The following is a 15122-nucleotide window of genomic DNA, read 5'->3' as shown; positions in this document are numbered from 1 at the left end:
AACAAAAGGTAAAGGACTTCCCTGGTGATCCCGTGGTTAAGCATCTACCTTCCAATGCAGGGGACACGGGTTCAGTCCCTGTACCAGGAAGATTCCACCTGCTGCAGAACAAGGAAACCAGGGTGCCACGACCACTGAGCCTGCACCCTAGAGCCCCAGAGCCGCCACTTCTGAGACTGCACACGGCAACACGGAAGCCCTAGGGCCTGTGCTCTGCAGCAAGAGAAGACCCCACTTGCTGCAACTAAAGAAAGGGTGTGCAAGGCACTGAAGACCTAGCACAGCCACAATAAACAAATAATTTTAAGAAGAACTGAAGGGAGAAAAAGATCAAAGTCTTCATAGAAAAATAGGTAAAAGACATGGACAATTCAAACACACTAAAAGATACATCTGAAAAGACAGTCATCTTCATTCATAATTAATAGAAATGCAAATTAAAACTATACTGAGAAACCATTTTTTTTAACCTATGAGACTGACCAAAAAAAAAGAAAGAAAGATAATATATTCTGTTGTTGAGACTCGGTTGAAGTAAGCTCTCTCTTGCATTGATGCTGAGAGTGCAAACTGGTATAAACTTGGAGGGGAATTTGTCAATATCCAACAAAATTATCTACAGCCCAGCATTTCCATTCTAGAAACTTACCCTAAATATGCATTTCCAACAAATAAGAACATATGTACACAAAGCTACTAATTATATTATTGTAATTGAAAAATACTGAAGATAACCTAAATGCTCACACAGAGAATGACTGGACTAACTATGGCCAATCTGTACACGGGGGACTGTGCAGAGGCAGAAAGGATTGAAACTCTCTATGAACTGATTCAGAGTGATTTCCAGGATGGGGCGTAAATTTAAAAAGAGCAAATACACAAAAGAATATGTGGTATGTTATTCTTATGAAAGATATTTGGAGAAATAAGAAAATATACATGTTTCTGCTCATTTGTACAAAAAGAAACACAGCCCAAATAACTTAGAAATTGAAAAAAATCGTTACCAGTAGAGGGTGAGTAGATTAGGGTGAGAAAGACGGTGGGAAGAAGCCGAAAGGAGGTATAGCGGAGTGGCGCCTGTCTAAGCATGTCTGCCTTTTGTACAGTTCTTATTATGGGAAGTCTATTGCACACACTCAAAAAAGAAAAATAAAAATCAGGAAAGACATAGGGAAAAAGAACCCCAAATGAAATACCAACTAAAGCAAGTGAACCTAACTGCTTTTCAAATTAAAACCATAATCCAAGGATACTTGGAACACTAGCTCTTGATGATACTTTTAGGCTAAAGACAAAAAGAAGTATAAACAAATAGTGGATTCTAGTGAGATATATTTTTCATAGTAGTTGGGCTAGCAATTTCTGTGTATTCTAAGATTGAGGAAATATATATATATTATAGATAATAGAAGTAGGTTTCTTATTGTGAGATAAAGAAGTTAAAAAAATAGAGAGATGGCAAGAAGGAATCCTGTGGCATGGGACTGAAATTATAAGTATCAGTATGGAGATTAGATGATAGATAGATGGACAGATAGATAATGTGCAGGCAAAGAGCCTACAGCAGTAATATCCCAGCAGCAATGATCATACTTACTACCCAGAATTTGGTTTCTGGGTAGTCAGTTGTGTCCTACTCTTTGCAACCTCATGGACTGTAGCCTGCCAGGCTCCTCTGCCCATGGAAATTTCCAGGCAACAATACTCCAGCAGATTGCCATTTCCTTCTCCAGGAGATCTTTCTGACCCAGGGACTGAACCCTTGTCTGTTGCATCTCCTGCTTTGGCAGGTGGGTTCTTTACCAGCTGAGCAACTGGGGACAAACCTATATAAGTTCCTTGAGGAAACAGTTGATTGCCTGGCTAGTTACGGGAATGTATAAGATGGGTCAGACCCCTTGTGCCAATGAAAAAAGGCTGATGGGCATACATCAAAAGCCTCACAGGCCACACTCCATACCTACTCCCCATTCACCCTTGCTATGAAATAATTCCTATGGAGTGGCAGAAATCTTTATTTCTTTATGAAAAATGCCTTTAAAAAGAAAGCTCAGGGTGAGTACCAGTCACAGGGACCAAAATGAAGATAAGGGTTCCAAGCTAGAAAGTAGATATGTTGTGTCTTGTCAAAAGAGGTGAACAGATCCACTACCCACTCTTGTGAGAAGAAAACTGAGAAATTACTTCGGCCAGTACAGTCATCCCTCAGTATCCACAGGGTACTGGTTCCAGGATCCCCAAGGACGAAAAAATCTGCCCTACTCTAGTCCTTTATGTTAATCTAAAGTCGTACACCATTTCCATGTGATGTACACACATCCTCTTGTACACCTTAAATCATCTCTAGATTATTTACAATACTTCATACAATGTAGGTGTTACGTGAGTAGTTGCCTGCTTCTGGCAAATTCAAGTTTTGCCTTTTGGAACTTTCTAGGTTTTTTTCCCTCAAATATTTTCAATCTGCGGTTGGTTGAATGTGGGCCGGGGAACCTGCAAAGTACAGTTGAGTGTTTGTTATTTTGTGAAGGAAACTGACTCAACAGAGTAACAATGTTGGTGATGTTAACTTGTGGTGTGAGAATATGCTGAAACAGTGTCTTCTGAATAAAACGTGAGAAAGCCAGGAGCATGACAGGTACTAATAAAGAGCAATAGGCAGAAAATAATCATGGGGGCTTCCAAAGTACATGTCATGGAGGTATTTGAGAATCTGGAGTTTTATATAGGCCCCCAAGACATATCTATTGTGAATGTTGGTGCAGATATAGCTTGAAAGATGAGAAATCTGATACAATAGAATCTAAGTTTATCAGGACATTTTGTGAAAGGACTTGGAGTTGTTACAGGCGTTTGCTGCTTAAACAAGCACTTCTTATATGTACATTTCTAATCCTGATTGAATACCTCTAGGCCTTGTGTTAAATTATACTAAATTGGCTGCTAAAATGCCATAATTCACAACAATTACAAAAAATGATAAAGAAATGCTTTAAGTTAAACACTAAATCCCTGAAGATTAGCATATCACAAAATTATACACTAATCACAGCTGGTTTTCTTTTCAGGAATTCTAACATATTCGTAGCAGCAGTTTTGTTATTTCTAAAGAACTGAAACAGGAGAAAACAACAGTTCTCTATCCAATTAGAGATTAGTTAGTTCATGTATTTAAAACCCACTATACTTTTACGAAAACAAAGTCGACAATACAATGCTGCACCTCAAAAAGGGGCATTATGTAATTAACCTATTCTTCCATGTTTAGAGTATGAGCATTTCCCCCACAGAGATGCCTGATTTTGACTTGTTCCCAGGGTACTTGGAACTCATTTTGTAAAAGGGCTTAACACTGAAATTACTTCTTATGCTAAAATCCAATTTTTCCCCTGAATAGGCAAAGGAAGAAAAAAGGTCCAGAGTCAAAGGAAATGCTTTATAATAAGCTCAGGATATTTTTGTGATTGAGAAACTAAATAATAGTCTTGTTCTGACTTTTTATTCTCCTATAACCTCACCTTTGCATTTTTCCTAGCCACTGTCATTACTGAATGACTGTCCTGATTTTATTTCTTTTTTAAAGATGCATCCATTTTTATCTACTTTCAAATTTCATGCCTTTTTTTTTTTTTGCCACACCATATGGTATGTGGGATCTTCGTTCCCTGCTCGGGGATCAACCCTCACCCCTGCAGTGGAAGCACAGAGTCTTAACCACTGCAGAAGTCCCCTGATTTTGTTCTTATCAATAGATCTTTTAGAACCTTACTCATTCACTATCAACTTCATTTTAAGCCACTACCCTAGAGATAGGGTAATGCTCTGATAAATCTGTGTGCGTGAGCGCTCAGTTGCTTCAGTTGTGTATGACTTTGTGACCCTATGAACTGTAGCCCACCAGGCTCCTCTCTGTCCACTGGGTTTTCACAGCAAGAATGCTGCAGTGGGTTGCCATGCCCTCCTCCAAGGGACCTCTCTGACCCAGGGATCAAATCCGCATCTCCTTCATCTTCTGCATTACAGGTGGATTCTTTACCACTGAGCCACCAGGGAAGCCCCTGGTAAATTTATGTCCTGGATAAAATTAGATTCAACTTTTGAAAGTATTTATTATTGGTGATGTACATGTCTTATGTCCAAAGTTCTTTCTCAAGATTTTTAGATTGAGGAGAACATTTGTGAAAAATCACTGAATACTAAATAGAAATAAATAAGTTTAAAATTATATAGTGTTATAGGCTTAATTCATTATTTTTATGGCTTCCAAATCATTTGAAAAATCCACTGGCCATAAAATTTGCCTCTTTAAAGTATGCAATTCAGTGTCGTTTTAAAAAAAGGTATATTCACAAAGTTGTACCATCATCACTACTATCCAATTTTAAGGTATTTTAATTACTCTGAAAATAAAAGCCATACCCATTATATTTACCTATATTTGGCCACAAGAGTCAGGATTTTCTGGCATTTCTGGCCTTGGGAATCTGCTCCAACAAAGGAGTAGTAGTTCTCTTTTGGTTGTTTTATTTTCCTTCCCTTGTTTTTGTGTGAGCATGTTTTCAATTCTCTTGGGTATATTCAGTGGAGCAGAATTGCTAAGTTATTTGGTAACTCTTACAGAAGGAAATGGCAATCCATTGCAGTATTCTTGCCTGGAAAATTCCAGGAGCCTGGCAGCCTACAGTCTATGGGGTTGCAAAGAGTGGGCCACAACTGAGTAACTGAGTGCATGTTAGCTCTATGTTTAACTTTTGGGGAACTACCAAACTGCTTTCCAAAGAGTCCACATCATTTTGAATTCCCAACAGCAATGTATGAGGATTCCAAAATCTTCATATTCTCATCATTATCTTTTTTATGTCTTAAATCATAGCCATCTTAGGGGATATGAAGTTGTATCTTATGATTTTTACTTGAATTTCTCTAATGACTAATGATGTTGAGTATCTTTTCATATGTTTATTGGCCATTTGTATATCTTCTTTGGAGAAATGTCTATTTAGATTCTTGGCCCATTTTTAATTGGATTATCTCTTTATTGTTGACTTGTAAATGTTCTTTGTGTATTTAGGATATGAATCCCTTATCAGATATATGATTTGTAAACACTTTTTTCAGTCTTTTTTTCCCCAGTTCCTTGATAGTGTCCATTGGAACATAAAAGCTTTTATGCCTGATGAAATCCAACAATCTATTTTTATGCTTTTGTTGTAAAGCCAAGAAACCTATGTTAATACAATGTCAGAATGATTTTTGTCTATGTTTTTTTCTAAGAGTTTTTACAATTTAGGTCCTGATTCATTTTGACTTATTTTTCTTTGTATATGGTATAAGGCCCAACTTCATCCCTTTGTATGTGAATATCCAGTTGTTCAAACACCATTTCAGGGCATGCAATTGTCCTGAAACCCTTGTTGAAATTCAAGTGATCACAGTCATAGGAGTTTATTTCTATATTCTCAGTTCTACTCCTATGACCTACATGTCTATCCTTATATCAGGATCACACTGGTTTTATTACTGTAGGTTTATAGTAAGTTCTAAAATCGAGAGTGTGAATCCTCCCAATTGTTCTTTTTCAAGAAAAGCTGACTCATTGGACAAGACTCTGATGCTGGGAAGGATTGGGGGCAGGAGGAGAAGGGGGTGACAGAGGATGACATGGTTGGATGGCATTACTGACGCGATGGACATGAGTTTGAGCAAGCTCCAGGAGATGATGAAAGACAGGGAAGCCTGGTGTGCTACAATCCGTGGGGTCACAAACAGTCAGCACGACTCTGACTGAACAACAACAGGGGCTATTCTAAAGGCCACATTCATTTTTCTGCATTCTTTTTTTGTTCTGCTCCTCAGACTGGGTAATCTCAATTGACTTATCTTTAAGTTTGTTGATTTATCTGCGTACTCCAGTATGCTACTGAAATCTCTAATGTACATTTTATTTCAACTTATATTTGATTATTACTAAAAATTTTTAGTTTTTATGGTCTCTATTTGGAGAGTGATTGTTTTTATACCTCTCTTTAGTTCCTTTGATTTATTTCCTTCCGTTTTTTTTAACATAGTTAAACTAGCTATTTTAAAGTCTTTCGAACTGTCTGTCAGGTCAAATTATGACTATTCTCTGAGGATTGTGGGAAGTAGGAACTTTCAACCTATTCGGCTCCTCCCAGTAGCTGGCAGACTATGGGTTTCCTTTCTCAGTGATGGTGAGTTGGTTCTCAAGGCTTCCATGGAACTGAGGAGAAGGGGATGGACACATGGCAAATTAAAAAGCTGGCTGCTTTTACCAAGATTCTGCTGTCCTTCTTGAATAAACAAATTGTTACATGCCCTTGGTTAATTTCCCAAGTTCTGCAGAAGTTGATTTTTGACAATTTTTGCAAGCATTTTTGTTGCTTTTATTTAGAAGTGGATTTGGGGGTGTCCCTACTATGCCATGGGGCTTCCCTCATGGCTCAGATGTAAAGAATCTGCCTGCAATACAGGAGATCTGGGTTCAATCCCTGGGTCAGGAAGACTCCCTCGAGAAGGAAATAGGTACCCATTCCAGAATTCTTGTCTGGAGAATCCCATGAACAGAGGAGCCTGGTGGGGTACAGTCCATAGGGTTGCAAAGAAGCGACTTAGCATGCACGCACACAGGAGGCCACGTACATACTTGTTGACCAACTCCTCATCCTTAAAGCAAGGATGACCCCTTTCTGTTTATTTTCTAGGACTGTGGTGAGGGATCACAGGAGAAGATACATATGAAGTCATTTTTTAAAATTTATATTTAATTTTTAATTGTAGTATAATTACAATATTGTCTTGGTTTTTGCTATGCATCAGTGTGAATCAGCCATAGGTATACACGTGGGGTCTTTTGAGGTGCCTTACAAATCCCACTTCTTATAAAAACAATTACTATAAGTAAATAAAAATAAATTATAAAAACTGTAAAAATAGGGACTTCCTCAGACATCCAGTGGTTAAGACTCAGCTTTCCACCACAGAGGGTTTGCATTCTACCCCTGGTTAGGGAGCTAAGAACCCAAAGGCTGCAAGGTATGGCCAAAAAAAAAAATAAAAAGTGTAAAAAGTTTCTAAAAATTTATAAAAATACTCTCATTTCTATCACCTATGCATCTCATGCTGTGATGGCTTCATTTGAACAACTGTTTAGACAGTTTAGTGAAAATAAGTAATTTATTTCTGCTAAGCATTTTTGTGGGCTATCTTTTGTGAAGAGTCCTATAACCACACTGTAAAAACACTAATAATTCCTAATGTGTCCCAAGAAACAACCATGCAGGAAAAGAAAAGCAGTTACTCACTCTCTGCTTTTAATTGTCCAAGGATGGAATTTTCTCCTCTGCACATGGTTCTGAAAACATATAAAAGAAAGAAACAATTAAAGAGATTTCAAAGGAATCAATCCCAATTGCAATAACCCTGCTTATTTAACTTATATGTAGAGTACATCATGAGAAACACTGGGCTGGAAGAAGCACAAGCTAGAATCAAGATTCCGGGAGAAATATCAATAACCTCAGAAATGCAGATGACACCATCCTTATGGCAGAAAGTGAAGAGGAACTAAAACGCCTCTTGATGAAAGTGAAAGAGAAGAGTGAAAAAGTTGGCTTAAAGCTCAACATTCAGAAAATGAAGATCATGGCATCTGGTCCCATTACTTTATGGCAAATAGATGGGGAAACAGTGGAAACAGTGTCAGACTTTATTTTTGGGGGCTCCAAAATCACTGCAGATGGTGATTGGAGCCAGGAAATTAAAAGATGCTTACTCTTTGGAAGGAAAGTTATGACCAACCTAGACAGTATACTGAAAAGCAGAGATATTACTTTACCAACAAAGGTCCATCTAGTCAAGGCTATGGTTTTTCCAGTAGTCATGTATGGATGTGAGAGTTGGACTGTGAAGAAGGCTGAGAGCCGAAGAATTGATGCTTTTGAACTGTGGTGTTGGAGAAGACTCTTGAGAGTCCCTTGGACTGCAAGGGGATCCAACCAGTCCATTCTGAAGGAGATCAGTCCTGGGTGTTCACTGGAAGGATTGATGTTAAAGCTAAAACTCCAATACTCTGGCCACCTCATGTGAAGAGTTGACTCATTGGAAAAGACCCTGATGCTGGGAGGGATTTGGGGCAGGAGGAGAAGGGGACGACAGAGGATGAGATGGCTGGATGGCATCACCTATTCGATGGACATGAGTCTGAGTGAACTCCAGGAGTTGATGATGGACAGGGAGGCCTGGTGTGCTTCGATTCATGGGGTCACAAAGAGTCGGACACGACTGAGCGACTGAACTGAACTGAACTGAATCCAAGTAAAAACAGAGGAAGTGCTTTAATGAGAAGATGCTACATAGCCTTTTTAAAAGAAAAAAAATTTGAGTGTCACTTCTGTTACTGATGGGACAAGTTGTTTTGAGGTGGATAAATGGAAAAGTTACAAAGTTGATATTAGATTTCAGAAAGTGAAAGTGTTAGTCACCCAGTGGTGTTTGACTCTTTGTGACACCATGGACTGTAGCCCACCAGGCTCCTCTGGCCTGGAATTTTCCAGGCAAGAATACTGGAGTGGGTAGATATTCTCTTCTCCAGGGAGTCTTCCCAACCCAGGAATCGAACCTGTCTCCTGCATTGGCAGGCAGATTCTTTACATCTGAGCCAGCAGGGAAGCCCAGAAAGAGATGTTATTTTAAAAAGATGGATTATGAATGAGTTTTCCCTCTTAGAAAAGGTGGCACTAGTTCCTTTGGAATTAAAGAAACTACTGTATCTGAGCTCTCTCCGGAAAGCTAGAAAACCCCTTAAAAGTGAAAAGTATAGTCTCGAATAGCTGACTCTACTAATGGCCTTGTTTCTCAAGACTCTGATAATAGATGACGAATTAGACTCTGACAAAACAAAAAATTCTATGCTCCATCTGCTTGCTCTGTGAAAGTAATTAAAACTACACTTATGCCTAGGAAATGCTGATATTATTAAAGATGATGCCAGCAAATAGAGATGTTTTTGCATAATAAAAGGTTATAGTTTCGGTTGCTGAACAAAAGCCAAACATGTTATTTCATTCAGCTGGTTCAAACCCAAGAAAACAGTCATAGGAAGTAATTACAATTCCAAAAATAATATTAGCATGGCAAATGAAGTGGATAAAACCAAATTAAACATTATGTCTGTGCCTTAAATACTTCAAAAGCTTTGTTTGTCATGTTATAAATCAGATAATACGAGAAGTGGGCAAATCTTCAAGTGTATAGACCAAAGCACAGGGAAAGCTTTCTCATACTGTCACCGGGCAAAATTACCCCAGAAGAAACAAAACATCTTTACTTGAAACCCTGGCAGACAGAAAGATACATGCTTGAAAAGTCAGAAAGAAACAAGAGGGTTAAAAAAAAGGTTTCCACCACAGTGGTACACTCAAACCACTGGAAGGCCTTAGATCCTGAAAGGGGTGCCTCTAGGGACGAGGACACAAGCCAGAGCGCATCGAAGCCCCCACCTCCAATCTGACCAAGGCCCTGAATCCTTCTCTGCTTCACACACTGAGGATTTGGGACAAGACCTTATCTGTCCCTTCCCCACAAAAGAATTTGATTAGAAAGGTGGGAAACTACAAATGGTTCTAAAAAGCGGGATATTGAAAGAAACTGCCCAAGTGCTAGTCCCTGCTTGGACATATGATCCTGAGTAGGCACTTTTGTGTCTCAAGCCACAGGGTTTGTAACTGGGAGCTGGATTTACGCCAGGGCTGCTGCATTTACTTGTTACTAGGTCACTCTTCTCAGCTAAGTGACCCGGAAAGAAGGCCAGGCAGGAAGGCGGTGGGGGGTTGGTTTCCATCACTTTCTGCACCACCTCTCTATACTGCCCACCGGCTAGGACCTCTCAGTCCTTTCATCATCATCTCCTGGCCAAATGTGAAGCCTCGTGGGCCTTTTTGAGTGAATATGGACACTCTGTTTTTCAGAATATTGAGAACAGGACTTAGCATTCTCCCTAAAATTCTAACAATGAGATAGCAGGGAAAACAGAATTAAAATTCCAGGAGACAAGAAAGAACCTTCATGCTTCATTTACAGGCAGAGACTATTATTACCAACCTTGTTGAAGGATTGTAGCCTAAAATACTCATAAACCATCATGTGCAAATCATGTCACTGTAAGCATTTAATTTTTTTCTTTTATCTACTTACTGCAAGGAATATGGAAAGCTCAATAACTATTTATGGCTTGAAGACAATAATTATATATAAAGAATGTTATATGTATATAAAGTCCTTATCTCCATTTATAATATATATTAATATGTACTAAATCCCTGGTGGCTCAATGGTAAAGAATCCACCTGCCAGTGCAGGACATACGGGTTTGATCCCTGGGTCGGGAAGATCACTCGGAGCAGGAAATGTATTTCCTCCAGTATTCTTGCCTGGGAAGTCCCATGGACAGAGGAGCCTGGAGGGCTATCGTTCATGGGGTTGCAAAAGAGTCAAACATAACTTAGCGACTAAAACAACAAATAACTAAAATATTAGTATTTTTATATTTGTATATATATTGTGTGTATATATCTCATAAATGGAGATAAGCACTCTCTACTTTCTCTCTCTATATATATATATATGTATATATACACATATGTGATAGGCAATTAGTATAAGAGAGAGACTAATATTTTAGTTCTTTTATACTTACCAAGTATCCTAGGCCTACCATGTAAGATTTTAGGCTCTATTTGAGTTTTATCAACTAGTGAACAGACCAAGATTCAAATGCAAAACAAAGAAATGTGTCCATCTGTTCAACGCTCCACTGAGTAGATGTAGAAAAACATTTCCATGCCTCTGGCCAGTTTACATGCATGACTGACTGAAAGCTGAAAACAGAGGATTTCAGAACTTTGGCACCTGTAGTTGAAGTGCATTATTGCCTGTAGAGCATTTCCTCCACCGGTTGAAATGTCTCCTTCAAAACCTGGCAGAAGTGGTATCACAACATACACCCGGTATCTCTGGCTTTCCCTGCAAAAGTCAGACGTAGAGTTTCATCACAAGAAAAAAAAAGACACAGTAACAGTTAAAAATGACAGCCAAGCAGTTCACATGGTTTTGGAGACTGAGTGAATGGTTTCCCACAATACCCTCTATCACGTTCCAGGCTTTGGCAGAGAAAGGCATGTTGCTAGACTGGAAGCCAGAAGCAGCTATCAGGCTAACCATTCGTAACAACCTGAAAAATAAGCTGCCCCTGGCAGTCAAGTGGGAACTGTATCCACTATCTCTCTACAGCACAATCCTTCCTAGGACAAAATTCCTTGTAAGAAGGCCTTGCATGGATCCCATGGAAGCTGAAGAGGTTACAATAAAGTTTTGAAAAGATATCATCCTAACCATTTCCTGCGGACAGTAGACATTCAGTTAGCAATCACTGAGTAAATGAGTTCCCACAGCCTAAATCTCAGGGGAAAAACAAGATATTGGACCCAGGATATTTTCTAGTGCAGAAATCATCGTTCAGAAGCTCTGATTCATCCCTGAAAACTCTGCTTCAAATGCAAAATATTACCCTGGGCCCGTCAAGAATTTTAAGTAACTGATGTTGAGTTTTAAATCTCCTGCATATACAAAATATTTCTTGGTTCACTCTCCCAACTGATTAACAACAGCCTTTGAAAGAAAAGCCTTTGAGCTGCTTTTGCTAACTCAAGGATGTAACAAATGTTTAGAAGAAGAAAGTGTGGGTCCTTACTTTGATCTGTGTTCAGAAAGTTGGAAATTTGGAGAACTATGTTCAAATAGATACTGCCTCTTTGGAGGCGAGACTGTTACTGTCCTTATCTCTGGAAGACACACAGGAAGAAGGGCAAGTCTGAAGGTGGCCATGGAATCCACTATGGTCAGAATCTCACCCATTTATCTGAGAAGTCTACATTCACACAAAGACGCTGCTGCAGGTTAATTTTCAAATCGGAATCTACCTAAACTTTTCATAATACATAATTCTTAAAGTGCATTTTCTTTTAAACTGCAACATTAAAAAAAAAAAACAAACCTGCTACATATTTCTTTTGGGTGAATATTATTACTACTCTCAGAGGGGTCAGACTTCATTACTGAGGTCTGTGATGTCAGCTTACCATATGAAGACTTAGGGAGAGTGTGGCTCGAGGCAGAAGCCACAGCCAACAGGACAGAGTCTGGACGCTTTTGAGCTTAACTGCAGAGCCTAGAAATGAGGAAATCTGAACTAGGGTACTGTAATGGCATGAATTAATCACTAGATGGCAAACACAGTTTGAGTTGGCAAATTTTTTTTTTTAAATAGGAAGTGTTAAAAGTTCTCTGTCAGATAAGGGTAAAAAGCTCACATTCCTAGATATTAAGCTAGAAAATGGGAAGAACAGAAAGAATACCGAAGCTACTGTCCCACCAAGTGAAACTGCTTAGTCCTGTCTGACTCTGCGACCCCATGGGCTGTAGCCTACCACGCTCCTCCATCCATGGGATTTTCCAGGCAAGAGTACTGGAGTGGGTGCCATTTCCTTCTCCAGAGGATCTTCCCAACCCAGAGATAGAACCCAGGTCTCCTGCATTGTAGGCAGACACTTTACTATCTGAGCCACAGTATTTAAAAGTCCAAATGAATTTTACACTTGAAAATTGACACTATCTCGCCTCAACAAGCTGGTCTGAGTGCAATGGTGTTTATCATTAATCACAGCCAGTTACATACATCTTTGGAGGAGGAAAGGGCAACCCACTCTAGTATTCTTGCCTGGGAAATTTCATGGACAGAGAAACCTGGTGGGTTATGGGAACTGAGCACGCAGGCACATGGTCTCCACTGTCTTTACAGAATCACCTTTAGTCTGATCCTCCCAGACCCACACTCCAGGGACGGGACACCACTGCCCTCTGTTCAGAGTTTCACCCACACTAAAGCAGGTCAGCCAACCTAACTGCCCCCGAGCCTGGATGTCCTTCTCCTCGCAGGACCCCTCTTCCTCTTGCGGGACTGATGACCGGCTCTTCGTGCCAGGCCATCCTGGATATGCCAGTCAGAACTGACTTGCTTCTGCCTCCACATTCCTGCTGCACGTGGCTGGCATGCCTACTCAGCACCTTCTTTGCTTTACACAACAGTGACAGGTACGTCTGCTGGCTAGGATATGTGATAAGCCCTTTTGAAACAGAGGATGTATGTCCACTTAGCTTTCTATTTTGGGCGGTGCCCAACAGAGAACCTTTGCACAAAGCATGCACCTGGTACTATTTGCTTTGAGAGGATGGGGTATGGTTGGAAGAATGCTTGCTTCTGGAATACCTCTGATAGACAAGAGGTTCAACAGGATATTTTTCTTTAAATTAGATTACATCTTAGTTGAATTTTTTTATTGTGGTAAAACATAAGTATTAGTCAATCAGTCGTGTCTGACTCTTTGGGACCCCATGGACTCTAGCCCACCAGACTCCTCTGTCCATGGAATTTTCCAGGCAAGAATACTGGAGTGGGTTGTCATTTCCTTCTCCACGGGATCTTCCCAACCCAGGGATCAAACCCATGTCTCCTGCACTGCAGGCGATTCTTTACTGTCTGAGCCACTAGGGAAGCCAGTGGTAAAATATATGTAACATAAATTTACCATGTTAACCAATTTGAAGCGTACCATTCAGCGTTATCAGTTACTTTCACATCTTGTGCAACCATCATGATCTCTACTTGCGAAAGTTTTTCATGAGCCAGATAGAAACTCTGATAATTTTGCAATAACTTCCCATTTCCCTTCCCCGCAACCTCTGGCAATGTCTAATCTACTTTCTGTCTCTAGAATTGTGCCTGGTCTAGATATTTCAGTTAAGTGGAATCAAACAGTATTTGACCTTTTGTGGCTGATTTTATTTCACTTAGCATAATATCTTTCAAGATTCATCCATGATGTAGCATGAGTCAGAATTTCCTTCCTTCTTATGGCTGAATAATATTCTGTTACATGTGGAGACCACATTTAGTTTATCTTGTCACCTGTAGGTGGGCACTTGTGCTATTTCCAGCTTTTGGCTATCTTGAATAATGCTGCAGTGGATTTCTCATTGTTGGTGTTCAGTCGCTAAGTTGTGTCGGACTCTTTGCAACCTTGTGAACTGCAGCATGTCAGGCTTTCCTGTCCTTCACTATCTCCCAGAGTTTGCTCAAACTCCTGTCCATTGTGTCGATGTTGCCATACAACCACTCCATCCTCTGTCACCCGCTTCTCCTGCCCTCAGTCTTTCCCAGCATCTGGGTCTTTATCAATGAGTCAGCTTTTCACATCAAGTGGCCAAAGTACTGAAGCTTCAGCTTAAGCATCAGTCCTTCCAGGGAACATTCAGGATTGCTTTTCTTTAGGAGATTAACTAGTTTGATCTCCTTGCTGTCCAAGGGACTCTTGAGAGTCTTCTCCAGCATTGCAATTTGAAAGTATCAATTCTTCAGTGCTCAGCAGGGAATGTGGGCATATAATATTTGAGTCCCTGTTTTCATTTATTTTATATACCCAGGAATGGTGTTACTGAGTCACATAGTTATTCTCTGTTTAGCTTTTTGAGGAATCACCAAATAAATTACATTTTTGAATGGATAACGTATGCTCACAGAACAAGTCTTCAGAAGTGGAAGATTACACAGTGAAAAAACTCCTTTTTCACTCCTTTGTTTTTAGCCTTCATTTCCCTTCCCTAAGGGCAATTCGTATTACTTTTTACATTCTTTCAGAAATAGTCTATGAACTTATAAACATATATATGTATTCTTTCCTTCTACACAAATGTTAGAATACTATAAACACGTTTCTGAATTTTTAAAAAACGAATTTATCAATGGATCTTGGAAATTCTTTGATATTTGTACTTAGAGAGATGCCCATTTTTAAAAACAAAATGACAGTATTCCAAATCCATGCCATAATATTTAAACCAGTTCTCTTTTGGTGGGCATTGAATCATTTCAAATTTTTTGCTATGCCAAAATTCCAAAATACCTATTTTGCTATGTGTGCTGACGCACATAAGCTGTCTTTCACATTGGTTAGAAAATCTCAGAAGTAACATTTTTGGTCTTG

The 15122-nt window shown here is 39.5% G+C and overlaps 1 protein-coding gene across 2 annotated transcripts in view; it reads right to left on the bottom strand.

Moving 5' to 3' along the window:
- PLD1 (phospholipase D1) overlaps window positions 1-15122 on the bottom strand; it is a 130492-nt gene that overhangs the window by 23968 nt on the left and 91402 nt on the right. For both annotated transcript variants that reach the window (XM_068992503.1, XM_068992582.1), the window contains 2 exons: window positions 10933-11046; window positions 7329-7378 (listed from right to left, as the gene is read on the bottom strand). In XM_068992503.1, coding sequence (XP_068848604.1) covers window positions 7329-7378; window positions 10933-11046 — 164 coding nt within the window. The remainder of the gene's footprint in view (window positions 1-7328; window positions 7379-10932; window positions 11047-15122) is intronic.

This window comes from Capricornis sumatraensis, chromosome 1 (assembly GCF_032405125.1).
Source record: "Capricornis sumatraensis isolate serow.1 chromosome 1, serow.2, whole genome shotgun sequence".
Classification (NCBI taxonomy): Eukaryota; Metazoa; Chordata; class Mammalia; order Artiodactyla; family Bovidae; genus Capricornis; species Capricornis sumatraensis.
This window is presented reverse-complemented; position numbering and strand designations above follow the sequence as displayed.